Source organism: Gorilla gorilla, chromosome 15, assembly GCF_029281585.2.
Source record: "Gorilla gorilla gorilla isolate KB3781 chromosome 15, NHGRI_mGorGor1-v2.1_pri, whole genome shotgun sequence".
Taxonomy (NCBI): Eukaryota; Metazoa; Chordata; class Mammalia; order Primates; family Hominidae; genus Gorilla; species Gorilla gorilla.
The window spans coordinates 108,149,040-108,175,839 of NC_073239.2; the positions used below are offsets into that span (position 1 = coordinate 108,149,040).

Consider the following 26,800-nt stretch of genomic DNA (forward strand, 5'->3'; position numbering starts at 1 on the left):
TGCCTGCCTCGGCCTCCCAAATAGCTAGGATTACAGGTATGAGCCACGGCGCCCAGCCTGCATGTTGGATTGTCAAAACAGTAGTCCTGCTAGTAATCATAGCAACAATAATCACTGTAACCAACACTGACTGAGCACTGAGTAGGTTCAGGGCTTCATGACAAGCGCCTCCTGTGCATTTTCTCATTTTTCCCTTTGAACACTGTGTGAGGTACACACTGTGGTCATGTCACCCTGCAGATGCAGAAAATGAAGGTTAGGGAGGTTAAGCAATTTGCCCAAGGCCCATGGCAGGAGGACCTGGAATCAGAACCCAGATGATCTGCTGCCACAGCCCACATTCTGACCACTATGCCATCTGTGCCCCTTATTTCTCTGTTTCTATCTAAAGAAGTTTATCTTTGTGTTAGACTCACTCCTTTTGTATTTTGAGCCCTTTTCCTTCTGTTTTGTGTCTGTAAACTGAACAAGATCCTGGAAGGGGCCAGCAGCAGGCCAATAGCAGCCAATACTCTCAGCCTCTCAGCCTGGCTATCCCTGCTGGACAAAGGGGATCTGAGTGGGCACCAGCAATGTTCCCATCCCCATAGCAATCCTGACCATTGGCCTCCTGCTTTTATAGCCTCTGACCCTACTAAAGAAATTGCTGAGGATTCCAATGCTGGATTTTTTTTTTTTTTTTCAAGACAGAGTCTTACTCTGTCGCCCAGGCTGGAGTGCAGTGGTTCGATCTCAGCTCACTGCAACCTCTGCCTCCTGGGTTCAAGTGATTCTCCTGCATCAGCCTCCCGAGTAGCTGGGACTACAAGCACCCACCACCATGCCCAGCTAATTTTTTAGTAGAGATGAGGTTTCACCATGTTGGCCCAGGCTGTTCTCGAACTCCTGACCTCAAGTGATCCACCTGCTTCGGCCTCCCAAAGTGCTGGGATTATAGGCATGAACCACCATGCCCAGCCCCAATGCTATATCTTAAACCGATTTAATAGGCTAGCCTCCAGCACAGGTCCTGGCCCAGAGTAGACGTGCCACCAAGTTCTGCAGGAATGAAGGAATCAAAGAAAAAGAGAAGCGTCTTTCGCACAAACACAAGAAGGCATGACCCAGCAAAGCAGCCACCTCTCCATAAGGACCCTCTGACCTTTGCTTCCCGGCAGATTTGACCACCTGGTGGCCATAGAGCGTGCCGGAAGGGCTGCCGATGGCAATTACTACAATGCAAGGAAGATGAACATCAAGCACTTGGTTGACCCCATTGACGATCTTTTTCTTGCTGCGAAGAAGATTCCTGGAATCTCATCAACTGGTAAGTATGGAGTACTGGGGATGCACCAAGAACGTGGCCCCATGAAGTGTCTTTTGTTGTTGTTGTTGTTATGGAGTCTTGCTCTGTCACCCAGGCTGGAGTGCAGTGGCACGATCTTGGCTCACTGCAACCTCTGCCTCCTGGGTTTGAGCGATCCTTCTCCCTCAGCCTCCCAAGTAGCTGGAATTACAGGCATGCACCACCACGCCTGGCTAATTTTTGTATGTTTGGTAGAGACGAGGTTTCACCATGTTGGCCAGGCTGGTCTGGAACTCCTGACGTCAAGTGATCTACCCGCCTCAGCCTCCCAAAGTGCTAGGATTACAGGCATGAGCCACCGTGCTCAGCCTAAGTGTGTTTTTATGGACTATTGAACACACAACCAGAAGGAGTTATGTGGGGACCATCATTTTCCACTGCAAAGACAGTCTTTGTTCATTACGGTTGGTATAGACACTAATGACACTGCCATTTAGAAATCCAACATTCCCTCAAGCAAGGGAGGGAAAGCATATTCTATTTGCCTGACTCTAAAGTAATAAAACTAATATTAAAGTAATATCAATAGTAAAATTGAGGCATGGCATATTATTTTGGTCATATAGGACAGAATGTACCATATATTATTTTGTGAAGCATGTTAATTTAAAAATTATCTAATATATGATTAATATTTCAATTTTTTTTTGAGACAGAGTCTCACTCTGTTGCCCAGGCTGGAGTGCAGTGGTACAATCTCAGCTCACTGCAACCTCCACCTCCTGGGCTCAAGCAATCCTCCCATCTCAGCCTCCCGAGTAGCTGGGACTATAGGGTGTGCTACCATGCTTGGGTAATGTCACGTGCGTCTATGTGAAGAGAGTCCACAAACAGGCTTTGTGTGAGCAACAGGGCTGTTTATTTCACCTGGGTGCAGGCGGACTGAGTCCGAAAAAGGAGTCAGCGAAGGGTCATGGGATTATCATTAGTTCTTATAGGTTTGGGATAGGTGGTGGAGTTAGGAGCAATTTTTTGCGGGCAGGGGGTGGATCTGACAAAGTACATTCTCAAGGGTGCGGAGAATATTACAAAGTACCTTCTTCAGGGCGGGGGAGGATATTACAAAGTACCTTCTCAAGGGTGGGGAGGGTGTATCGTACAAAGTACATTCACAAGGGCAGGGGAATATCACAAAGTACATTATTGCATGGGCGGGGAGGGTGTATTGTCACAAAGTCAATTGATCAGTTAGGGTAGGGCAGGAACAAATCACTATGGTGGAATGTCATCAGTTAAGGCAGGAACTGGCATTTTCACTTCTTTTGTGGATCTTCAGTTGCTTCAGCCCATCTGGATGTATACGTGCAGGTCACAGGGGATATGATGGCTTAGCTTGGGCTCAGAGGCCTGACAGGTAACTTTTTTTTTTTTTTTTTTTTTTTTTTTGAGATGGAGTCTCACTCTGTTACCAGTCTCGAATGCAGTGGCGCAATCTCGGCTCACTGCAACCTCCGCCTCCCAGGTTTAAGCGATTCCCCTGCCTCAGCTTCCCGAGTAGCTAGGACTATAGGCGCATGCCACCACGCCCAGCTAATTTTTGTATTTTTAGTAGACATGAGGTTTCACTATGTTGGCCAGGATGGTCTCGATTTCTTGACCTCGTGATCCGCCTGCCTCGGCCTTCCAAAGTGCTGGGATTACAGGTGTGAGCCACCATGCCCGGCCGCTTGGCTAACTTTTAAACATTTTTTTGGTAGAGATGAGGTCTCACTATATTGCTCAGCCTGGTCTCGAACTCCTGAGCTCAAGCTATCTTCCCACCTCAGCCTCCCCAACTGTTTCAATTACAGGCATGAGCCACTGAGCCTGGCCTTCAGTCGTTAATAATATAATAATATGGTCTGGGCGTGGTGGCTCACGCCTGTAATTCCAGCACTTTGGGAGGCCGAGGCAGGTGGATCACCTGAGCTCAGGAGTTCCAGACCAGCCTGGCCAACATGGCACAACCCCGTCTCTATTAAATATATTAAAAAATTAACCAGGCATGGTGGTGGGCACCTGTGAGTCCAGCTCCTCAGGAGGCTGAGGCAGGAGAATTGCTTGAACCCAGGAGGTGGAAGTTACAGTGAGCCAAGATCGCACCACTGCACTCCAGCCTGGGCGACAAGAGCAAGACTCTGTCTCAAAAATAATAATAATAATAATAATAATAATAATAATAATAATAATGTGATAATTTGTGTTTGCACAAAACTTTGTACTTTTCCAGAGGCTTCACATTCATTGTAGTGTTTAAGCCTCTGTGAAAACCCTGTGAGGCAGGTAAGGTGAGTCCCAGGAGGTTTTCCCAGATCGCCCAGCTAATTAATGTTGCTGGTAGCATTAGGAGTAGACTGCAGACTCCTGGGGCCCCAGCCCTTTATCAGGGAATCATGCCTTTATGAATTGCGGGAAGGCTTAGCGTAAGCCCCAAGGAGAACCTTTCTTCCCTCTGGGTGGGTCTCAGGCCCTGGGGTAATGAAGACTTGTTTGTCATTCCATGTTTCCAAGTGTTTCCCAGACTCATTAGTCTCCTTTGGCTTTTGAGGTTTTGATGAGACAGTGAGAGCCTTCTGGGCTGATTAGAACGTTTCTGCAAATCGCCCTGGCCTTTCCCAGAAGAGGCTGTGGGTGTGGTGCACACAGTGCGGTTGGCTTCCAGCTTCCTGTCCCTCCGGCTGGGCAGGCAGAGGACCTCAGCCTGTGGGGGAGGGGTTCTCAGAGTGGAGAAGAAAGAGATCTCTGTGGCTACAGGGGCAAACAGGGTCTGAGGGAGCTGCTAGAGCAATCCCATCCTCCCGCGCCCGCAATGGGACCCCCATCTGTGCTGTGACGACCCTGAGATCCCAGAGGAGGTAGGTGGAGCTGGCCATTCATGGCTTCAAACCGCCCCCTTTGTAGACCCTTGGGCCCTTCTCACGGCCTCAGGAGCCCAGTCTCCTCCTGTGGCCCCCGCCGCCCCAGACCCTCCTGCCCAGCAAGGCTACCTCCTGAATTTTCCTTTTTCTCTTCTCCCTCAAAACCCCTGTTACTCAGGTTCCATGGGCAACTGCCATGTCATGGGCATAGTGCTCAACTGAGAATCAAGTCACCTGGGTTTAAGTCTCCACCTTCCACTGACTGCCCAGGTACTGCCCCCATCAGGGATTGCCAGCTCTATACAGTGAGGATCACGATACCCATGACAGGATGGATGTGAAGCCCAAAAGAGATGGAATTCATAAGATGCTAAAAAGAGACAGCTATAGACCAGATACCAGTGTTACATGGTGGGTGTTATTCTCCTCATTCAGTGGGCTGTCATAGATCTAGAGAAGTGTTCTGAGAAAAACCATCAGGATATAAATCTAAGGTGTTTGGTCCTTCACAATTGTGTCATTCTTTTGGCCAAATTCACTCCCTGATGTTTGAGATGGATCAGCTCTAGATCCCACAAAGAACACTAGCCTCTGACAGAATTCTTCCACATCTTCCAAGCCTTTATAGAAGCAGACACAAAAACAATGATGTACCTGTTCCATAGGCTTGGAGAGTCCAGCCCTCTGGCCTTGAGAGACTCAGACAGGTGCATTGCATGAAAGGTTATTGAGACAGCTGTAACCCTCTTCTAGAGGTGGATTCAGCTGAACATCTAGTTTACAGACTCCTCCATAAATACCTGGACACAGGAGCTGTGTCCCCCAGATCTACAGCACCACCTCAAAGGGTACATGCTTCAGGGCTTGATAGGTTTTTTTTTTGTGGTTTTTTTTTTTTTTTTTTGAGATGGAGTCTTGCTCTGTCGCCCAGTCTGGAGTGCAGTGGTGTGATCTCAGCTCCCTATAACCTCTGCCTCTCAGTTTCAAGTGATTCTCCTGGCTCAGCCTCCACAGTAGCTGGGACTACAGGCATGTGCCACCACGTCTGGGTAGTTTTTGTATTTTTAGTAGAGGCAAGGTTTTGCCGTATTGGCCAGACTGGTCTCGAACTCCTGATCTCAAGTGATCTCCCTGCCTTGGCCTCCCAAAGTGCTGGGATTACAGGCATGAGCCACTGCACCCAGACTAGATTTTTAAATCTTATCCATACAAGGGTAGAGGTATCTGCTAGTTATTTTTAGCCAATCCACCTATCTTGAACACCATTCATTTCACCAATGAATTAAATCATTTTAATATGTATTTATTCTGGCATTCATTTATTACACTAATTAACAAATTCTCTGATGCAGACTATCAGATGGGCCTCAAGACTATATAGCCTCTTTCAAATGCTTACTAACCACACTTGGAGTGTGTATTCCTGATTAGGATATTTCACATGTTAACCAGGTACCCCTCTGGTATAGATTAAAATGAACTAAAACACATACATTTCACATTCTTTCAGCAGAAGCCTTTAAAGTAAGTTCTAGAACTGACTTTGCACCAGATCCCCCAGGGGGCTCAGTGAGCGGGAGCCACTGGAAGGGAGGTCCTGAGTGTCACCATACCCACATCTCCCATGGGCCTGGCACCAAGAGCATAGAACGTGCTCCATCTTTGCTGGAGAATGTGACCCAAAAGGGGACATGCCCACACTGTAGTGTGTTCCAGACGTGGACTCATTTTTAACTAAAGAAGTTTCTAGAAGGCCTAAGGGGAAGTACCACAACTCCTGGTTGTCTGAAAATATATCCAGAGCCAACCTTTTTGCCCTCCCAAAGGCAACAAGCACATGTAGGGCTGCCTTGCTTCAGGCCTCCCCCATTTTGCCCTGGTCCTGTGCACTAACTCAGCTCCCCCTCCCTTCAGGAGTCGGTGATGGAGGCAACGAGCTTGGGATGGGTAAAGTCAAGGAGGCTGTGAGGAGGCACATACGGCACGGGGATGTCATCGCCTGCGACGTGGAGGCTGACTTTGCCGTCATTGCTGGTGAGCACTCGGATGGCCGCCCAGTCCGGCCGGCTACCCAGGGTGAGCAACCTGGCTTGGAGCCTGACCAGGCCAGAAGCTCTTCTTCTCTGCAGTCAGTCCATAGGGCACCAGGGCAGGGAGGGGAGGTGGTGCTCAGCCTCTGACCTTTCATTCAGTCATTCAACAAACATTTACAGTGTGCCAGGCAGTGTTCTGAGCACTGGGGTTATAGCTGCAATGACCCTGCTCCACAGAGCTCCCATTCTAGGACTGGGAGATAGAGAATGAGCCCTGACAAATAAACACATCAGATGATTCTAAAGAGTAATAAGAGCTTTGGGGGTGATAGTACAGGTCGCTGAGAGAGGGTGATGGGAGGACCCCTTCAGATCAGTGGTCAGGAAGGCTTTTCTGAAGAGAGTGATCTGTGCTTTTATCTGCATGAACAGTAAGAAAACTATCTGGTAAGTGTTTGGAGGCTGCGAGAAGCTTTCCACCTTTCCTTTCACCTACTTCTGCCTTGGGCTGCCCTGTGCCTCCCCACTGTTGCTCCTCTCCCGCAGGACCCACCTTTCCTGTGTCCAGGTCCGTCTAGGTGTGGCCTCCTCCTTTGACCTCACCACACATTTCAAGAAAATCGGGAGATCCCTGAAAAAGGCTCTCTCCCACTTCACGATCATAGCCTGGAGAGGAATGGAACCTCGTGGGAACCAGTGCCAGGGTGGGAAAACCTGATTCGTAATTGAGAAATGGCTGGAGGCTCAGTATGGGCAAGTATGAGAGTTTAAAACTCCAGGCGACCCAGTGGTCTGGGGGCCCTCGTGCTCTTGTGAGTTTTGCCTCTGGGTGTTCAACCAAGTTCTCACAATGAATATTAGAAAAAAATCCCCTCGTGCTTGCATCATTGGAGGGAAAAATGAGTCATTTTCAAGTAGGCCAGGGCATTCTCTTCTTCTTCTTCTTCTTCTTCTTCTTCTTCTTCTTCTTCTTCTTCTTCTTCTTCTTCTTCTTCTTCTCCTTCTCCTTCTCCTCCTCCTCCCTTTCTTCTTCTTTTTTTTTTGAGAGTGCTTTGTTGCCCAGGCTGGAGTGCAGTGGTGCCATCTTGGTCGCTGCAACCTCTGCCTCCCGGGTTAAAGCGATTCTCCTGCCTCAGCCTCCCGAGTAGCTGGGATTACAGGTACATGCCACCACACCTGGATAATTTTCGTATTTTTAGTAGAGACAGGGTTTCACCATATTGGCCAGGCTGGTCTCGAACTCCTGCCTTCAAGTGATTTGCCCACCTTGGCCTCCCAAAGTGCTGGGATTACAGGCCTTAAATCTCCCTGGGGAAAGGGAAACACCCAACCCCACCTTTCTTCAGCCTTCCACGTGGGAGAGGGACATACCCAATTCCAGCTCCCTCTAGCAATCTGTGCCACGTAAGGGGGAGAGGACAAAACTGAGAAGCAGTGGTGAAGTTCACAGTCCAGGGCACAGGCTTACTAAAAGGCAGAGACCTAATCATAGGACTGCAGAGCTCTTCCCCTCCCCGACACATCTTACCACCATCACTAAAGGTCCATTTGCTACAGTTTCTTTTTTTTTTCTTTTTTGAGACAGAGTCTCACTCTATCACCCAGGCTGGAGTACAGTGGCACGATCTCAGCTCACTGCAACTTCTGCCTCCCGGGTTTAAACTATTCTTATGCCTCAGCCTCCTGAGTAGCTGGAATTACAGGTGCGCACTACCATGCCTGGATAATTTTTGTGTTTTTGGTAGAGACGGGGTTTCGCCATGCTGACCAGAGTGGTCTCGAACTCCTGACCTCAGGTGATCCACCCACCTCAGCCTCCCAAAGTGCTGGGATTACAGGCATGAGCCACTGCGCCTGGCCCAGCTGCAGTTCCTTTTACCAAGTAAATTATGTCCACCTTTCAACAACAAAAAAAATTTACAAGAAACACCGATAAGCAAAAACACAATTTGAAGAGAAGTTACAAACAGAGTCAGACATGTCAGAAATGATGGGATTATCAGTCCTGGAATTCTTTTAAAAGTATGATTAATATGATAAAGTCTTCACTGCAAAAAATAGGCAACATGCAAGAAGAGATGGATAATGCAAGCAGAGACGTGAAAATTTAAAGAAAGAATAAATAAGAAGTGGTAGATCAGCCTGGGCAACATGGCAAGATACCATCTCTATAAACAATTTAAAAATTAGCCAGGTGTCGTGGTGCATACCTATAGTCCTGGCTACGTGGGGGGCTGAGGTGGGAGGAGAACTTGAGCCCAGGAAGTTGAGGCTGCAGTGAGCTGTGATTGAGCCATTGTACTCCAGCCTGGATGACAGAGCAAGACACTGTCTCAGGAAAAAAAAAAAAAAAAAAAAGAGGAAGTAGATAGAGATCAATAACTCTGTAACAGAAATGCAGAATGCCTTTGATGGGCTTATTAGTAGACCGGACATGGCTATGGAAAGAATCTCTGAGCTTCAAGATATCTCAACAAAAGCTGCCAAAACTGAAAAAAAAGCAAAGAGAAAAAGTGCTGGGGGAAAAAAAAACCCACAACAGATCAGAATATCTAAGAACTGTGGGACAACTACAAAAGGTATAACCTAGGCTAATGGGAATACTAGAAGGAGAAGAAAGAGAGCGATAAATAGCAGCATTTGAAGCAATAGCAAATGAGAATTTCCCCCATATTAATGTCAGACACCAAACAATAGATCTGGGAAGCTGAGAGAACACTCAAGAGGATAAATGCCAAAAAGCTACATCTAGACATATCATATTCAAACTTCAGAAAACCAAAGATAAAGGAAGAATTCTGAAAGAAGCCAGAGGCAGGTGGGGAAAACCCTTTACCTCTACAGGAACAAAGGTAAAAATTACATTCATTTGACTTCTCTACAGAAAACATATAAGCATGAAGAGACTGGACTATTTTTTTTTTTTCTTTTTCTTTTTTTTTTTTTTTTGAGATGGAGTTTCACTCTTGTTGCCGAGGCTGGAGTGCAATGGCGCAATCTCGGCTCGCCACAGCCTCTGCCTCCCAAGTTCAAGCGATTCTCCTGCCTCAGCCTCCCGAGTAGCTGGGATTACAGGCATGCGCTACCACGCCCTGCTAATTTTGTATTTTTTTAGTAGAGATGGAGTTTCTCCATGTTGGTCAGGCTGGTCTCAAACTCTCGACCTCAGGTGATTCGTCTGCCTTGGCCTCCCAAAGTGCTGGGATTACAGGAGAGAGCCACCACGCCCGGCCACCTTTAATGTTTACATTACTGAACTATTTAAAGTATTGAGAGGTAGCAACCAACGCAGAATTCTGTGCCCTGCAAAATTTGCTTCAAAAATAAAGGAGAAATAAAGACTATGAAGCAAATAAAAATTGAGAGAATTTGTTGCCACAACTGCCTTGCAAGAAATGTTAGAAGAAATTCTTCAGAGAGAAGGAAAATTATATCTGTCAGAGACTTGAATCTACATAAAGAAAGGAAGAGTATCAGCGAATAAAATAAGTGAGGGTAAAATAAAAACTTTTGTATTTATTTTTGACCTTACATATCAGTTTGCTCAAAATAATAATAACAGCACAAAATAATAATAACAGTGCATTCCATTATGTATGCCGTATGTATATATATGCTTATGTATGTTTGTGTATAAGTGACCCAAATGATAGGCCAGGCACGGTGGCTCACGCCTGTAATCGTAGCACTTTGGGAGGCCGAGGCGGGCAGATCACTTGAGCCTAGGAATTTGATACCAGCCTGGGCAACATGGGGAAACCCCATCTCTACAAAAAATAGAAGAATTAGCTGAGCATGGTAGTGGACGCCTATAGTCCTAGCTACATTGGAGGCTGAGGTAGGCAGATCACCTGAGCCTGGGAGGTTGAGGCTGCGGTGAGCCATGATTGTGCCACTATACTACAGCCTGGGTGACAGAGTCAGACCCTGTCTCAAAAAAAATAGAATAAGTGACACAAATGACAGCAATGGTACATGGAATGAGAGGGAAGAATTAGCAATGTTTTGTTATAAGTTGCTTGTGCTACCCATGAAGTGGTATACTGTTATTTCAAAGCAGACTTTGTTGTAAATGTATGTTGCAAGCTCTAGGGCATCCACTAAAAAACTAGTTTTAAAAGTAGAATTTACATGCTAAAAAAGGAGAGAAAATAGAATCATATAAAATACTTAGTTAAAACCACAAAAGGCAGAAAAAGTGTAGAAGACAAAAATGGGGCCAGGCGCAGTGGCTCACACCTGTAATCCCAGCACTTTGGGAGGCCGAGGTGGGTGGATCACCTGAGGTCAGGAGTTCGAGACCAGCCTTGCCAACATGGTGAACTCCCATCTCTACTAAAAATACAAAAGTTAGCAGGAGAATCACTTGAACCCAGGAGGCAGAGGTTGCAGTAAGCCGAGATAATGCCACTGCACTCCAGCCTGGGGAACAGAGTGAGATTCGGTCTCAAAACAACAACAATGACAAAACAAAAGAACAAAACAAAAAAATGGAATAAAGAACAAAGGCAATAAAGAAAACAGCAGCAAATATAGTAGCTGTTAATCCAACTATATCAATAATCACCATAAATGTCAATGCCACAGTGAACTTAAAAAATCAAGATTGAGGCCGGGTGCGGTGGCTCACGCCTGTAATCCCAGCACTTTGGGAGGCCGAGGCTGGGTGGATCACGAGGTCAGGAGATCGAGACCATCCTGGCTAACACAGTGAAACCCCGTCCCTACTAAAAATCAAAAAATTAGCTGGGCGTGGTGGCAGGCACCTGTAGTCCCAGCTACTCAGCAGGCTGAGGCAGGAGAATCGCTTTAACCCGGGAGGCGGAGCTTGTAGTGAGCCAAGATCACGCCACTGCACTCCAGCCTGGGTGAAAGAGCGAGACTCCATCTCAAAAAACAAAAAAGAAAATAAAACAGAAAACAAAAAACAAACCAAGATTGAACTATATATTGTCTGCAAGAAATTCACTTTAACTGTAAAGACACTATATGTGTCTTTATATTTAAACAGATTAGCAATAAAGAGATAGAGAAAGATATGCCATGTTGACACTAATAAAAAGAAAGCAGAAGTAGCTACATTAATTTCAGACATAGCAGACTTCAGAACAGGGAAAGTTATCAGGATAAAGAGGGGGATTACATAATGATAAAGGGGCCAATATTCAAATAAGACATAATACGCCAGGCACAATGGTGCACACCTGTATTCCCAGCACATTGAGAGGCTGAGGCAGGTGGATTGCTTTAGCCTAGACGTTCAAGACCAGCCTGGACAACATGGTGAAACCCCATCTCTACAAAAACCCCATCTCTACAGGCAAATGCCTGTAGTCCCAGCTGTTCAGGAGGCTGAAGTGGGAGGATCACTTGAGGAGGCAGAGGTTGCAGTGAGCCAAGATTGCCCCAAAAAAAGTTGATGGGGGGGAGCGTAACTGATAAAACTGCAAGGAAAAATAGACAAATTCACTATTACAGTTGGAGACTTCAACACCCCTGTATCAGAAATGGGCAGATCAGCCTGGGCAACATAACAAGACCATATCTCTACAAAAAAAGCAAAAAATTAGCTGAGCATGGTGGTGTGCACTTGTAGACCTAGCCTCTCAGGAGGCTGAGGCAGGAGGATTGCTTGAGTTTAGGAGTTGGAGGCTGCAGTCTGCTGGGTTGTACCACTGCACTCCAGCCTTGGCAACAGAGTAAGACTCTGTCTCTCAAAAATAAAAATAAAATAATTTTTTAATAAAAAATAAAAATCAAGTAATGTAATCCATTACGTCAATAGGCTAAGGAAGAAAAATCACATGTTCATGTCAATAGATACAGAAAAAGCATTTGACAAAAGCAACACCCATTCATGATAAAAACTTTCAGCAAACTAGAAATAGAGGGGAACTTCCTGAACTCGATAAAGAACATCTACAAAAAACCTACAGCTAACATCGTAATTAATGGTGAGAAACTAGTTTTTCCACTAAGATTAGGAAAAAGGCAATGATGTTCCCTCTTACCACTATTTTCAACATTGTATTGGAAGTGCTGCCTAATGCAGTAAGACAATAAAAAGAAATATAATGTAAACAGATTGGGAAGGAATAAATAAAATTGTCTTTGCTTGCAGATGGCATGATTGTCTGTGTAGAAAATTCAAAAGAATCAACAAAATCTCCCAGAACTAATAAGTGATTATAGTATGGTTGCAAGATACAAAGTTAAATACTTTAATTGTATATGCCAGCAATGAACAAGTGGAATTTAAAATTAAAAACACATTACCATTTACATTAATTCCCCAAAATGAAATACTTAGGAATAAATCTAAAAATATGAAGGAAAATACAAAACATTGATGAAAGGTATCAAAAAAGAACTATATCAATGGAGAGATATTCCATGTTCATGGATAAGAAGACTCGATATTGTCAAGATGTCAGTTCTCCCAACTTGATCAATAAATTTGATATAGTCCCAGTCAAAATCCCAGTAAGTTATTTTGTGGATATCAACAACCTGATTCTAAAGTTTATATGAAGAGGCAAAAGATACAGAATAACAACTGAATATTGAAAAAGAACGAGATCAAAGGACTGACACTACCTGACTTTAAGACTTACTATAAAGCTACAGTAATCAAGGCAGTGTGGTATTGGTGAAAGAACAGATAAATAGATCAATGGAACAGAATAGACAGCCCAGAAGTAGACCCACACAAATAGGGCCACACAATGTTTGACAAAGGAGCAAAGGCAATGCAATGGAGCAACGGTAGTCTTTTCAACAAATGGTGCTGGAACTGGAACTACTGGACATCCACATGAGAAAAAATCAATCTAGACATATAGACGTTACATCCTTTACAATAATAAACTCAAAATGGATTATGAACTTAAACATAAAACACAAAACTATAAAACTCCTGTAAGGTAACATAGGAGAAAATTTGGATGAGCATGAGTATGATTATGACTTCTTTTTATTTTAATTTGATTGATTGATTGATTGATTGAGACTGTGTCTTGCTTTGTCGCCCAGGCTGGAGTGCAGTGGCATGAACTCAGCTCACTGCAACCTCCACCTCCTGGGTTCAAGTGATTCTCCTGCCTCAGCCTCCCCAGTAGCTGGGATTACAGGCACACGCCAACATGCCTGGCTAATTTTTGTATTTTTTTAGTAGAGACGGGGTTTCACCATGTTGGCCACACTGGTCTCGAACTCCTGACCTCGAGTGATCCACCTGCCTCGGCCTCTGAAAGTGCTGGGATTACAGGCGTGAGCCACCACATCTGGCTGATTATGACTTTTTAGATAACAACACCAAAGGCATTATCCATGAAAGAAATAGTTGATAAGCTGGACTTCACTAAAGTTTCAAACTTCTGCCCTGCAAACGACAATGTTAAGAGAAGGAGAAGGCTGGGTGCAGTGGCTCATACCTATAACCCTAACACTTTGGGAGACCAAGGCAGGAGGACCATTTGACACTAGGAATTTGAGACCAGCCTGGGCAATGTAGCGAGAACTTGTCTCTACAAAAAAATTTTAAAATATTAGCTGGGCTTAGTGGCATCTCTGTGTCTGTTTCCCGGTTTTCAAATGGAGATAATAATAGTACTTACACCTCACAAGCTTGTTGTAAGGACTCCAGGAGCTACTCTATGTAAGGCATTTACAACAGTGCCACATGTTGTAAATATTCAATCAAAGAAGATACTCTGTTCCATTGAATATAAGATGTCATTGATGGCCAGGCATAGTGGCTCATGCCTGTAATCCCAGCACTTTGGGAAGCCAAGGCAGGAGGATCACTTGAGTCCAAGAGTTCCAGGTTACAGTGAGCTATGATTGCGCCACTGCACTCCAGCCTGGGTGACAGAGTGAGACCCTGTCTTTATTAAAAAATGAAGAAAAGGCTGGGCGCGGTGGCTCACGCCTGTAATCCCAGCACTTTGGGAAGCTGAGGCAGGCAGATCACGAGGTCAGGAGATTGAGACCATCCTGGCTAACATGGTGAAACCCCATCTCTACTAAAAATACAAAAATTAGCTGGGCATGGTGGCAGGTGCCTATAGTCCCAGCTACTCAGGAGGCTGAGGCAGGAGAATGGCATGAACCCAGGAAGCGGAGCCTGCAGTGAGCCGAGATCGTGCCACTGCACTCCAGCCCAGGCGATAGAGCAAGACTCCATCTCTAAAAAAAAAAAAAAAAAAAAAAAAAAATTCCCACCACTTTGGGAAGCCAAGGCAGGAGGATCATTTCAGTCCAAGAGTTCCAGGTTACAGTGAGCTATGATTGTGCCACTGCACTCCAGCCTAGGTGACAGAGTGAGACCCTGTCTTTATTAAAAAATGAAAAAAGCCAGGCACGGTGACTCACACCTGTAATCCCAGCACTTTGGGAGGCCAAGACAGGTTGGTCGTTTGAGGCCAGGAGTTCAGGGCCAGCCTGGCCAACGCAGTAAAACTCCATCTCTACTAAAAATACAAAACTAAGCCAGGCGTGTTGGCATGCACCTGTAGTCCCAGCTACTTGGGAGGCTGAGGGAGGAGAATTGCTTGAACCCAGGAGGCAGAGGTTGCAGTGAGCCGAGATCGCACCACTACAGTCCAGTCTGGGCAACAGAGCAAGACTTTGTCTCAAAAAATAATAAATAAATAAATACAAATAAAGAACATTCAGCTTGTTCCTTTCCTCTCCTCTCCTGCTGAGCTTTTTATTCAGTAGTTCTGGGCTGGGGTCAAAGAATTTGTGTTTCTAGCAAGTTCCCAGATGATACTGGTGCTATGGGACCGTGGACCAGTCCTGCAGATAGTTCTGCTTCCTAGAGGCAGGCTGACAGACACATGACTTTTCCAACTCCATGATGGAATCTTGTTTTGCTGTTCTAGGTGTTTCTAACTGGGGAGGCTATGCCCTGGCCTGCGCACTCTACATCCTGTACTCATGTGCTGTCCACAGTCAGTACCTGAGGAAAGCAGTGGGACCCTCCAGGGCACCTGGAGATCAGGCCTGGACTCAGGCCCTCCCGTCGGTCATTAAGGTAACAAACCCCAGCCAGCCGCTCGCCTGGAAGCAGCTTTTACCCTGGATAAGCAGCAGGCCTGAGGTCCCAAGCCGTAAGCCGAGGGCTGGCACCCTGCTGCCCCTCAAAAGCCAGAGGCAGAGCCAGCCTTAAAGCAAAGGTCTCCTGGATTGGGTGCCCTTTAAGCTACTCGCCGTTCTGAATCGTGTGGCAGGCCTGATCCAAGTGACCATTTTCCTTCTAGTTTGACTTTGGGTGAGTTGCTTAGCTTCTCTGAGCCTCGTTTTCTTCATCTGTAAAATGGGGGTGGTCAGCATTGTTGTTGGAGGAACCGAATGCCTCACCCACGGTGGGTACTTCATACTGTTAGTGGTGGGCAGGTGTCCTGTCAGCCCCCTCCAAGGAATTCACCACCCAGCGAGGCCGCTAAAACCTCCAGAGTAAGTCAATCAGCCATACTAAGGAAAGTGTTAAGGGGGACAGACAAGGTGAGAAGAGAATCCTGTGGGCTGGAGGCTGCAAGGAATAAGCCAAGTAGAAGGAGAGGAATCCCAGCAGGAGGAATGGGGGGAGCAGGGGCTTGGGAGATGAGGACAGGCTTAGTGATGGTTTGTGGGAGACAGCTCTTGAGGTGGAGAGCAGGAGGTAGGGGGTGAGACAAAAGTAGAAGAGGGCTTCAGACCCCAGGGCCCACAAGGAGGAGGTCCATGAGCCCCTGAAGCTGTTTGCACAATTGTTCCTGTACATGTATTTTTCTGCGCAAGACTCTGTGGTTACATCAGATTCTTCAAGTAGTCTGGGGCCATTAAGAATCCCTGGTCCAGCTGGGTGTGGTGACTCATGCCTATAATCTCAGCACTTTGGGAGGCCAAGGCAGGAGGATCACCTGAGCCCAGAAGTTTGAGACCAGCCTGGACAACATGGTGAGACCTCATCTCTAGAAAAAAAATTTTTTAATTAGCTGGGCCTGGTGGCATGCACCTGTGGTCCCAGCTACCTGGGAGGCTGAAGTGGGAGGATCGCTTGAGCCCAGGAATCCAAGGCTGCAGTGAGCTATGTTCACTTCGCTGCACTCCAGCCTTGGAGACAGAGTGGGAGACCCTGTCTCAAAAAAAAAAAAGAATCCCTGGGAAGGGACAGATCATATTAGCTGGACCCAAGGACACTGTGACTTTCTCCCTGAGGACTCTCCCTGAGAGGCAGCAGCAGGTAACTTTTGTCTGAGCTCCTCCAACTGCAGACCCCATGCTCTGAAGTGTTGTTTGCAGTTCTAGGTACACTCTGTAGCCCAGTGCAGAGGAAGGGCATCAACGTGTGCCCGTCTAACTTATGTGAACTCACACATGCATATGGGGAAAATGCAAAAGAGAGGTGGCCAGCGCCCAGCGCCCAAGCCTGAGCAGCGAGGTGGCGGCGGGACTGGCCCTTCCTTCCTTGGGCCTCAATTTCCATGGCCCTCTTAGAGCAAGCTCCACCCCCAACACCAATTCCAGGCTCTAACCCCCCTCCTCTGGGGCTCCTCAAGGAGATGGGACCTGCCCCTCTTGGAGGAGAAGCTGGTGGACCAGACTTGCGGGACATTCACAATGCCTCAGTGCTTAACGGGACACCTACTTGGGGAATATTCCCAGGTAATTTGGACCTTGGGAAAACGGGGCCAAAGCTCTGACTTTACATCTAAATCCTGGGTCAGATGTGACTTCACCTGTGAGCAGACAGCAGCCTGAGGGATTAGAGGTGGGTGTCGAAGGTTGTGGGAGAGGGCGTGGAAGGTCTGGGGAGATGGGAAAGCAAATCCAAGAGGCAGGAGGGTCCTGAGCACTGAGCCTGCAGAAGAGCCCGAGATTGGGTGGGTGGTTGCTACAAGTCCCCTGCCAGTGGGCAGGCCCGATAGCCTCCCAACGTCTGCAACCAGACGTCCGCATTGCTGCCTCTTTTCTTTCTTTCTTTTTTTTTTTTTTTTTTTTTTTTTTGAGACAGAGTTTTGCTCTTGTCACCCAGGCTGGAGTACAGTGGCACGATCTCGGCTCACTGCAACCTCCACCCCCCAAGTTCAAGCAACTCTCCTGCCTTAGCCTCTCGAGTAGCTGGGATTACAGGTGCCTGTCACCATGCCCAGCTAAATTTTTTTGTATTTTTAGTAGAGACAGAATTTCACCAAGTTGGCGAGGCTGGTCTTGAACTCCTGACCTCAGGTGATCCACCTGCCTCAGCCTCCCAAAGTGCTGGGATTCCAGGCGTGAGCCACCACGCCCGGCCTCTTTTCTGTCTTTCTTTCCTGTTTTCTTACACCCTGTCTCTTCCCTTTTTCCTTCTGTCTGTCTCTCCCTCTCTGTTTCTCTGTGTCTTTCTCCTTCCTGCCCCTGGCCTCTGTTTCTCTCCAGCACCTGCCTGGATTGGTGGTGTCATTCCCATTTTACAGACGAGAGACCTGGGGCTCTGAGAAGCCGATGGCTTGCCTGAGACCACCCAGCTGAGAGGCAGAGCTGGGATCCGAGTCTAGGTCTCTGTGACTCCATTCTCTGTGCTTTTCCCAATTCCACTCAGAAGTGTCCCAGTTCCTGGTAGTGCCAGGGAAGAGAGATGGGGGAGGGGGAGCTCAGGCAGCTGTGGTGACATTTTCAGAGGGAAATGGTCTGCCCTAGAGGGGCCCAGAGGGCCTTTTGTGCTTTCTTTATACTTCCTGGATCTGAACTGGAAAAAAACACGCAAGGGCTGCTTCACACATGATTCCTGATTCACGCAGACACAAAAGAACGAACCCAGCCAAACAAATCACACAGCCCAACACACAGATGGAAACTTTTCCTTCTGCATTTCTACCTAGTCCTTCATAAATCAATTAATAATGTACCACCCTTATAAAGAACATAAAATGGGGATTTTTTTTTTTTTTTTTTGAGATGGAGTCTCGCTCTGTTACCAGGCTGGAGTGCAGTGGAGAAATCTCAGCTCACTGCAACCTCCGCCTCCCAGGTTTGAGTGATTCTCCTGCCTCAGCCTGCCAAGTAGCTGGGATTACAGGTGCGCACCACCACACCCGGCTAATTTTTGTATTTTTAGTGGTGACAGGGTTTCACCATGTTGGCCAGGCTGGTCTTGAACTCCTGACTTCAAGTGATCCACCTGCCTCAGCCTCCCAAAGTGCTGGGATTACAGGCGTGAGCCACCATGCCTGGCCTAAAATGGGGATTTTTTAAAAGCAAAAGTACAAACACATGTTTGTTGAGCCCCGCCCCTGGGCCAGGCCCAGGCTTGCTCTAGGGGACAATGAGCGGTCACCCTGGGTTGGGGACTCAGGGTCCACTGGGGAGACTACACATGACAGGTAATTTCAGGAGCCAAGATGGAATGTGCACAGTAAGCTTCAGTGAGAGGCCGGGCGTGGTGGCTCTCACCTGTATTCCCAGAACTTTGGGAGGCTGAGGCGGGCAGATCACTTGAGGCCAGGAGTTCGAGACCAGCCTGGCCAATATGGTGAAACCCCATCTCTACTGAAAATACAAAAATTAGCCAGGCGTGGTGGCGGGCGCCTGTAGTCCCAGCTGTTCGAGAGGCTGAGACATGAGAATCACTTGAACTCAGGAGGCGGAGGTTGCAGTGAGCCATGATGACACCACTGCACTCCAGCCTGGGTGACAGAGTGAGGCTCTGTCTCAAAAAAAAAAAAAAAAAAATTTGAAAAAAGCTTCTGTGGGAGCACAGAAAACAGTGCTTAGCCCAGCGAGTTCAGTGAAGGCTGCCTGGAGGAAGTGGCACTGACATTGAGCTGTCTTGAGGAGTGAGTAGGATATAAGTAGCCAGGTAAGGAAGGGTGGAAAAGGCCTTCTAGGCCGCAGAACCCACATAAGCAAAGGTACAGGGACATGAAGCCGTACAGTGTGCAGAGGAAATAGCTAGAATCGTCACACTAGAGTTCTGCAGGTCACTACGTGGGGGTCCTTGAGTCATCCAGAGATGCTGGGCAGAGCTGTGGCCTGAGCTAGTGGAAAAGCTTGATTGGTTGGGGCAGAGAAATGTCCCACAGCTCTGCTCAGTGAGTTGCATTTGGGGACAGGGGTTCTTAAGGATCTCACTGTGAGTGTGGTAGAAGCGGGCACTATGCTGAGGAGGCCAGGTAAGGTGGACATCACTACCCGGGCACACCCTGCCCACTCTGGCCCTTGGCCCAGGGGCACCTTAAAGTGAGGGAGAGGCCCTTGGGTATTACTTGAGGGCAAGCATTCCTCAGACGTCATCAAGGGCCAAGAGCCACTTGATGACACTTTACAGGGGTACCTGCAAGGTCTGATAAGGAGGGCTTGGAGCTAAGGAGCTGGAGAACTTGGTCTTTCTCAGCTTGGGGGCCAAGGTGCTGCAATTTGGCAGGGTGACAGAGCTCTGGGCAGGGGGTGGGTCCCTGGGAGGGACTAAAGGCCTCCAAGGATGAGGCCTCGGGAAGCCCCCTCATGGGGCCATCTTCCCCTCAGCCTGATGGAGGCCTCAGACAGCAGCCAGCCAGGCCGGCTGTGCCTGGATGCTGGTCTGGGTTAGGGCCACTCTCTTCTCTGTATTTCTGTAGTTTGTGGACTTCTCTGTTTCCTAGGACCAAGTCCTTTGTAAAAACGTCCGGCCTGCCTTGGGTGAGTGAAGTGGGTGGTTAGGAAGGTCACAGGCCCTGGCCGGCTGCCTGGTTCAAGTCCTGGCTCCACCCACTTCAGCCTTGAGCAAGTCTCCAACCTCAGCACTCCTCAGTTTCCTCGAGTAGGGTCATAACAGATCTACTTTTTGGGTGATTGGAAGATGAAATGAGTCCCTTTGTGTAAAGCACCTGGCATAGTGTCTGGCATGGATTAATAGCAAGTGTTCAATAAATGCCAACCATCATTATCATCATCATCATCATCCTTCTTATCATGACAAGGTCCTTTCTTTACTTTCAGTCAGGCTGGGGCAGGTGTCAGGGTGTCCCTGAGCCAGGCTTGATGGTGGCAGCAGGTGGCCTATGCCAAGGAGAGCTCCCACAGCCAGAGCAGAAGGAGGTGAAAGCCAAGACAGAGCTGGGGCCTCCAGATGCCATGTGGTGTCATGTAGGACTGTCTGTCTTTCCCTGTGTGGCCAGGAGGCAGATGGAGCCATTTCTCCCGCTGCCACACTCCCCAGCCCGGTCCAGGCAGCCAGCTCTCCCCTGCCTATTGCAAGATGAGACCATGATTATACCAGCCCCATCTTGCTCCACGGGAAGCCTCAGCACCATGTTCCCGCCTGCCTCGTCATTGCCTGTGCCAGAGCCCAGGGCCAAGGGAGTGCCTTGCCTCACATCCCGGCCCATTTCATGCCAGCCATTTACAAGAGATCACAAAGAAGAGGCACTCCCTGGGAGGGGCAAGCCAATGCCAGGAAGCTGATGCCTGGGCAGGAAAGAGGCTAAGGAAACGTGGGGCTCGTGGTATAAACAAACACCAGGAAAGGTTTCCTGGACTTCCCCCACCTCAGCCCAGTACTTGGGGAAGAGGAACACAGCAGCTGGGCCTGTTTTGCATCACTGCCTTGAAGTGGAAGGCTGGAGGGAGCTGCCTGAGGGCTCTGGCCCGGCTCCCAGCCCCTCTCTGCTCCATCTCTGCTCCAGGGCAGGTACTGAGCACCCATGGTGACATGGATGTGGAATATTCCATCAGCCCAGGGCATAGCAGCCATGTGGGTTGGGGAAACAGAAGAGGACCCTGTTATTCACATGCCCATTGGTAGGTAGGGAGTGAGGGGCCAAAGAGTGAGAGCTCTTGGAGGAACAAATGGTGACTTATTTGTCCCTACTTCAGAGCCTGGCCCAGGGAAGGCACTCAGGAAATGTTGGATGGAGAGATGATGGATGCATGGATGGATGGATAGATGGATGGGTGGATGGAGGGATGGATGGATAATAGATGGATGGATGCATGGATGGATGGATGATGGATGTATGGGTGGATGGAGGGATGCGTGGATAATGGATGGATGCATGGATGGATGGATAATGGATGGATAGATGGTTGGGTAGGTGGGTGGATGGAGGGATGGAGGGATGGATGGATAATAGATGGATGCATAGATGGATGCATGCATGGATGGATGGATAGATGGGTGAGCATATGGAAGGATGAATGCTTTGATGGATGGGTGCTGCAGAGAGGCAGGAACAGCCTCGGGCCTCATATTCTCTTTCAGCACTTTCATTCACCCTACTATTCTTTATAACTTATTTTTGTTAAAGTATAATTAACATACAATAAAGTGTGTACACCTTAAGTGTACAGTTGGATGAATTTTTACATAAGTATACACCCTTGCAACCACCACCAAGATCAAGACACAAAACAGTTCCAACTTCCCAGAAGGCACCCCACTTTGAGCGGCATCATCACCTCCCATAAATATCTGCCCACCGTGCTCCCAGTGTGACTTAATAGCAAGCACCCATACACTCAGCCTCTACACACTCAGCATCCACACACTCAGCCACCCTGGGGCCTCTGTCCCCATCCAAGCCCTGTCTACTCTCCCTCACTTGGGTCCTCCATTCCTCCTCTCCTGCCCTCTTGTCTCAGCCTGGACTGGTGCAGTGGCCTTCAGGCACCCTGCCCTCTAGCTGCTCCCTGGTAATTCTCCGCCACTGTTACCACCTCTGCCTCTTACAAGATGGCATGGTCATTCCGTGATTCTTGGAAATTTGCAGGGAGTAGCTGTTGGCCCAGCTGGTCCCTGTGTCTCTTGGAGGCTGGGTGCCAGTCAGCTCCAAACCTGTTGGCTGATCGCGTGCACCCTGAGGACCCCACAGCCCTTCCTGGGGCCCAGAAGGATGAGAATGGTGAGGGAAACAGTGTGCTATGAGGAAATGGCCCCAGGAGTCCCAGAAACATTCCCCCATAAAGTGAGGATATGACCAGTGGAGAAGAGAAGCGAGAGGAAGAAGCCCAAACAAAGGGCGGGAAATGCCATTCTGAGTGGGTAGCTCCTGAGAAGGAGCTGTTGGACAAAGGACACATGTGAAAGTGGAAATGATTTAGGGCCTCCCTCCTACAGAGGAACATCCTTCTTGGCCCCCAGGGCAGAACAGAAATGCAGGCTCTCAGGCCAGCTGTGAAGAGACAGTTTGCAGTTAACATTTGCCAATGCTTTCTCTATTATTTAGAAAAAGTGAGTGACCCTCCAGGGCTCTCAGCTGGCTCATTTTTATTCTTTCATCACCTCTGATCCTAGTTGCCCCTTGTCGTAGCTCAAGCTGCTATTTTAAAAAACAACTATAGACTAAGTGGCTTGAACAACAGAAATTTAGTTATCACAGTTCTAGAGGTTGGGAAGTCCAACATCAAGGTGCCAGTAGTTTTGATTCACTGGTGGGGACTCTCTTCCTGGCTTACAGATGGTCGCCTTCTTGCTGAGTCCGCATATGGTGGAGAGAGCGAGAGCTCTGGTTTCTCTTTTTCTTATAAGAGCACTTCACATCCTGACCCTCACTCTCATGACCTCATCTCAATCTTATTACCTCCCAAAGACCCCACTTTCAAATTCCAACAATTGAGGTTTAGGTTCAACATACAAAATTTGAGGGTACATATTGAGTCCATAACACCCCGCCTCCAGAAAATGTTCCCTGAGCCATGCCAATAAGTTGGGTTGGGTGCCCCTGCTCTGTGCTGTGACATCCTGTACTATGACTACCTGATTACTCATCTAGACTGTGAACCCCATGGGGGCAGGAACCATGTCACATTCACCACTGTATCCCTGGTTCAGGGCCTGACACATACTTAGCAGGTGTTCAATAAACCTTTGATCAGTGGTGGCATGAATGAGCAAATGCCTGAGCAGGGAGAGAGCCTTCTTATAGCTGCCCTAATGTCCTATTCTGGATTCCTTAGGTCCCCTCCTCTCACCTCCTGCCTTTGTTTGTGGAGGAGGAAGAAGACAGGGAGAAGGAAGAGGAGGAGGAAGAAGAAGAAGAGGGAAGGATGTGTTTGAGTTGCTTTATGCCTTCACTTAAGGCTCACTGTCCTTAGGGGAACCTGAGCTGTTCACTAGGGACAGACACATTAGTGGCTTGGGCAAGTGGTGCTTTGGGATTTTATTTTTGGAAGGAGGGGGGATGGAGGAGGATCAAACCACTTTTTTTTTTTTTTTTTTTTTTTTTTAACCAGCAGGAGAGCAAAGGGAGAAAGCTCTAGGCTAAAGGCCAGAAGACCTAGCCCTGCCAATAAAATCAACCTCATTTTGTGAACACCTGTTGTGTGCCAAGGACCCTGCTAAGTGCTTTGTTTGTACTTAATCCTCAGAACAACCCTCTAAAGGAGGCATGATGAGTACTTTTATCATCACCCTCCCCATTTTACAGATAAGCACACTAAGGCACAGAACAGTTAAAATTCCTGCCAGGAAAGACTCAAGTCAGATCTGTCTGATCCCCAAACCACTCTGCCTGCTAGGCCGTGGGCTGCGGCTTCAGGATGGGGGCTTGTATTCTCTGTGGCTCTGCTACACCTAGATGCTCCCACTCCGACAGTCACCCTGGTCATTTCTAGAAGGCAACAGCAGCAGGATTTGACACATGCCCCACATTAGGCTAAGAGGTCTCAGGAGAAATGGGGGCCTTTGGCACAAAGACTATTGGCAGATAATCCAGGGCTGGGAGGAACTGATTGGCAGGAAATAGCCTGCACTGCACCTGCAGGAGGAGTGAATCTTCAGTGTTGGTTAAGGAAATGCAGGCTGGCCGGGCACAGTGATGTGCACCTATAGTCCCAGCTAGTCAGGAGGCTGAGACAGAAGAATCACTTGAGGCCAGGAGTTCAATACCAGTCTGGGCAACATAGCAAGACCCCATCTCTAAAAACGGACAATCAAACTAAGAAACTGTGTTTCCATTAAAGCGTATTATATTTAGTTACATAACAGTAACTACCAAAAGAAGCAGCCCAAACTATTCCTGTGATTGTTTCTGGGGAGTAGATTTGGGGGCCAATGAGCTGTGATGGAGGACACTTACTTTTCATGACTTTTCCAATGGTATTAGTATTTTAAACCAAAATTTTACTTTTTTAAAAAGCAAGTATGTCAAGGCAAAGGATCCTTCTCACTTATAAATGTGTATAAAAGAAATTTCTTTTTCCTCCCCCTCCACTCCCTCTATTTCTGCCCCATTTTTTTCCAGGAAGAAAAAATGCTGGGCATCTTGGTGCAGCACAAAGTCCGGAGTGGCGTCTCGGGCATCGTGGGCATGGAGGTGGATGGGCTGCCCTTCCACAACACCCACGCCGAGATGATCCAGAAGCTGGTGGACGTCACCACGGCACAGGTGTAACCGTCCATGTTCCGTGTGAGCAGAGTCCCTACCAACGGGCAGGTCTGCATCCGGGGAGAATGCAGCTGCTTCTGGCAACAATCCTGCTAGTAAACACTGGTCTTCGGTGAGCAACGAACACTCGCCTGGCCTGGGAAACTGCATGCCCACTTTCTGGGAGGGGTTAGTGCAGGTGCCGTGGACAAAGGACAACATTTCTCTGGGGCTTTTAAACTTTTATTCCTAAGACTCTAAAGGCGTTGATTTCAACCCTCCTTCACGCTGGCTTCAGGCAACCCACGTGGTCTCCTGTGAGAATCTTCTCGACAGTTACTTATGGGGACACTTGTGAACAATTAACTGCCAGGCAGAGCATGAGAACAAACATTCCCAGGCCATGTAGGATAGGATACTCCAGACTCCAGTCATCCTCCCCCATCCATGGTTTCTGTTACTCATGGTTTCAGTTACTCATAGCCAACAGCAGACCGAAAATACTAAATGAAAAATTTCAGAAATAAACAACTCTTAAGTTTTAAATTGTGTACTCTTCGGAATATCGTGATGAAATCTCACACCATCCTGCTCCATCCTACCTAGGACGTGAATCCTCCCTTTGTCCAGGGTAGCCGTGTCTACACCACCCGCCTGCTAGTCACTCAGCAGGTGATCAGATCGACTGTCATGGTATTGCAGTGCTTATATACAAGAACCTCTTATTTGACTTAGTAATGTCCTCAAAATGCAAGAGCAGGGATGCTGGCAATTTGGATACGCCAAAAAGAGGCCATAAAGGGCTTCCTTTAAGTGAAAAGGTGAAAGTCTTTTTGTTTGTTTGTTTGTTTGTTTTTGCAGTTGCAAGATTTAATAGAGTGGAATAGAGTGAAAACTGAGCTCCCATGCAAAGGGAGGGGACCCAAAGAGAGTAGCCATTGCTGGCTCGAATGCCTGGGTTTATATCCCGATCATTGTCCCTCCTGCTGTGCTCTCAGGCGATAGATGATTGGCTATTTCTTTACCTCCTGTTTTTGCCTAATTAGCATTTTAGTGAGCTCTCTGATTGGTCGAGTGTGAGCTAAGTTGCAAGCCCCGTGTTTAAAGGTGGATGTGGTCACCTTCCCAGCTAGGCTTAGGGATTCTTAGTTGGCCTAGGAAATCCAGCTAGTCCTGTCTCTCAGTACCCCCTCTCAACAGGAAAACCCAAGTGCTGTTGGGGAGGTTGGCTGACAACTGCTCTAACTGCTTCCTGCCGAATTGGGGCGTAGTAGGGGTTGTGCAGTAGAGATTTCCTCGGGAGGGGTGCCTTCGATGTCATCAACATCGGAGCATGGGCTAGCAGACCGGTCCAGGGGTCCATGGTAGATCTTAGTCATGGACTGCATCTGGGGCTCCATTTGAAGAACTATTTGTGGTTTTACAGCTTTGATTCTGGAAGGGACAAATTTAACAAGGAGGTTGAAGATAAAGGGATTGAAATGTATGGCCTGCAGTGCAGGGGATTATTTCTTTGGCACACTTCACAGGCCTTGACTATCTGCTTGATAGTTTTGAAAAGGCCTGGTCTAGTAAATAATAATTTGACCATCTGATGGGTGCTATTAATGCCTAAGAGAAAGATATGGTGAAGGGTTTTAAGTAATTTCCATTGGTTAGCTGCAGGCATAAGTATTTTTCCTTCTTCGGTGGCTGGCCATTCTGAGGGGAGGAAACTATGTCCTCGTGAGGTTCCCCATTCTATTTCTTCTGAGTACTGGGGCTTGGTTTCCCGGAGGGGATTACCCTATACTAGGGCTCCTTCTATAAGCATTTCTAATGGAGGGTCCTGCCTTGTGGCTCTTTTGGCTTCAATATCCGCTTGGTGGTTCCTTCCTATTTCCCTTTCCTTTCCTTTCTGGTGACCCTGGCAATGTAAGACTGCCACCTCTTTAGGTTTCTGTACAGCCAATAATAATCTCCTAATGGCTTCCTGATGTTTGATAGGTGTTCCCTCGGAAGTTAGGAATTCCCTTCCTCTCCATATTGCTGCACGGGCATGGAGGACTAGGTAAGCATACTGTATATATATTTACCCGAAAAGGTGAAAGTTCTTGACTTAATAAAGAACAAGTTCATATATTGAGGCTACTAAGATCTATGGTAAGAATGAATTTTCTATCCATGAAATTGAGAAGGAGGCTGGGCATGGTGGCTCATGCCTATAAGTATTCCCAACACTTTGGGAGGCCGAGGAGGGCAGATCACTTGAGCTCAGGAGTTTAAGACTGGCCTGGGCAA

The 26,800-nt window shown here is 47.6% G+C and overlaps 1 protein-coding gene across 9 annotated transcripts in view; it reads left to right on the top strand.

Moving 5' to 3' along the window:
- The window catches only part of DGLUCY (D-glutamate cyclase), a 164,550-nt gene extending 139,484 nt beyond the window's left edge, over nucleotides 1-25,066 (top strand). For 7 of the 9 annotated variants that reach the window (XM_063698120.1, XM_063698117.1, XM_063698116.1 and 4 more), the window contains 4 exons: nucleotides 1,158-1,306; nucleotides 6,097-6,258; nucleotides 15,101-15,252; nucleotides 24,398-25,066. In XM_063698120.1, coding sequence (XP_063554190.1) covers nucleotides 1,158-1,306; nucleotides 6,097-6,258; nucleotides 15,101-15,252; nucleotides 24,398-24,547 — 613 coding nt within the window. In that variant the 3' untranslated portion in view covers nucleotides 24,548-25,066. Of the gene's footprint in view, nucleotides 1-1,157; nucleotides 1,307-6,096; nucleotides 6,259-15,100; nucleotides 16,158-16,727; nucleotides 16,867-24,397 lie in introns of those variants that run through there. The other 2 variants (XR_010130815.1, XM_055361220.2) reach the window with 2 other exon arrangements.
- Nucleotides 25,067-26,800: the final 1,734 nt, after the last annotated feature.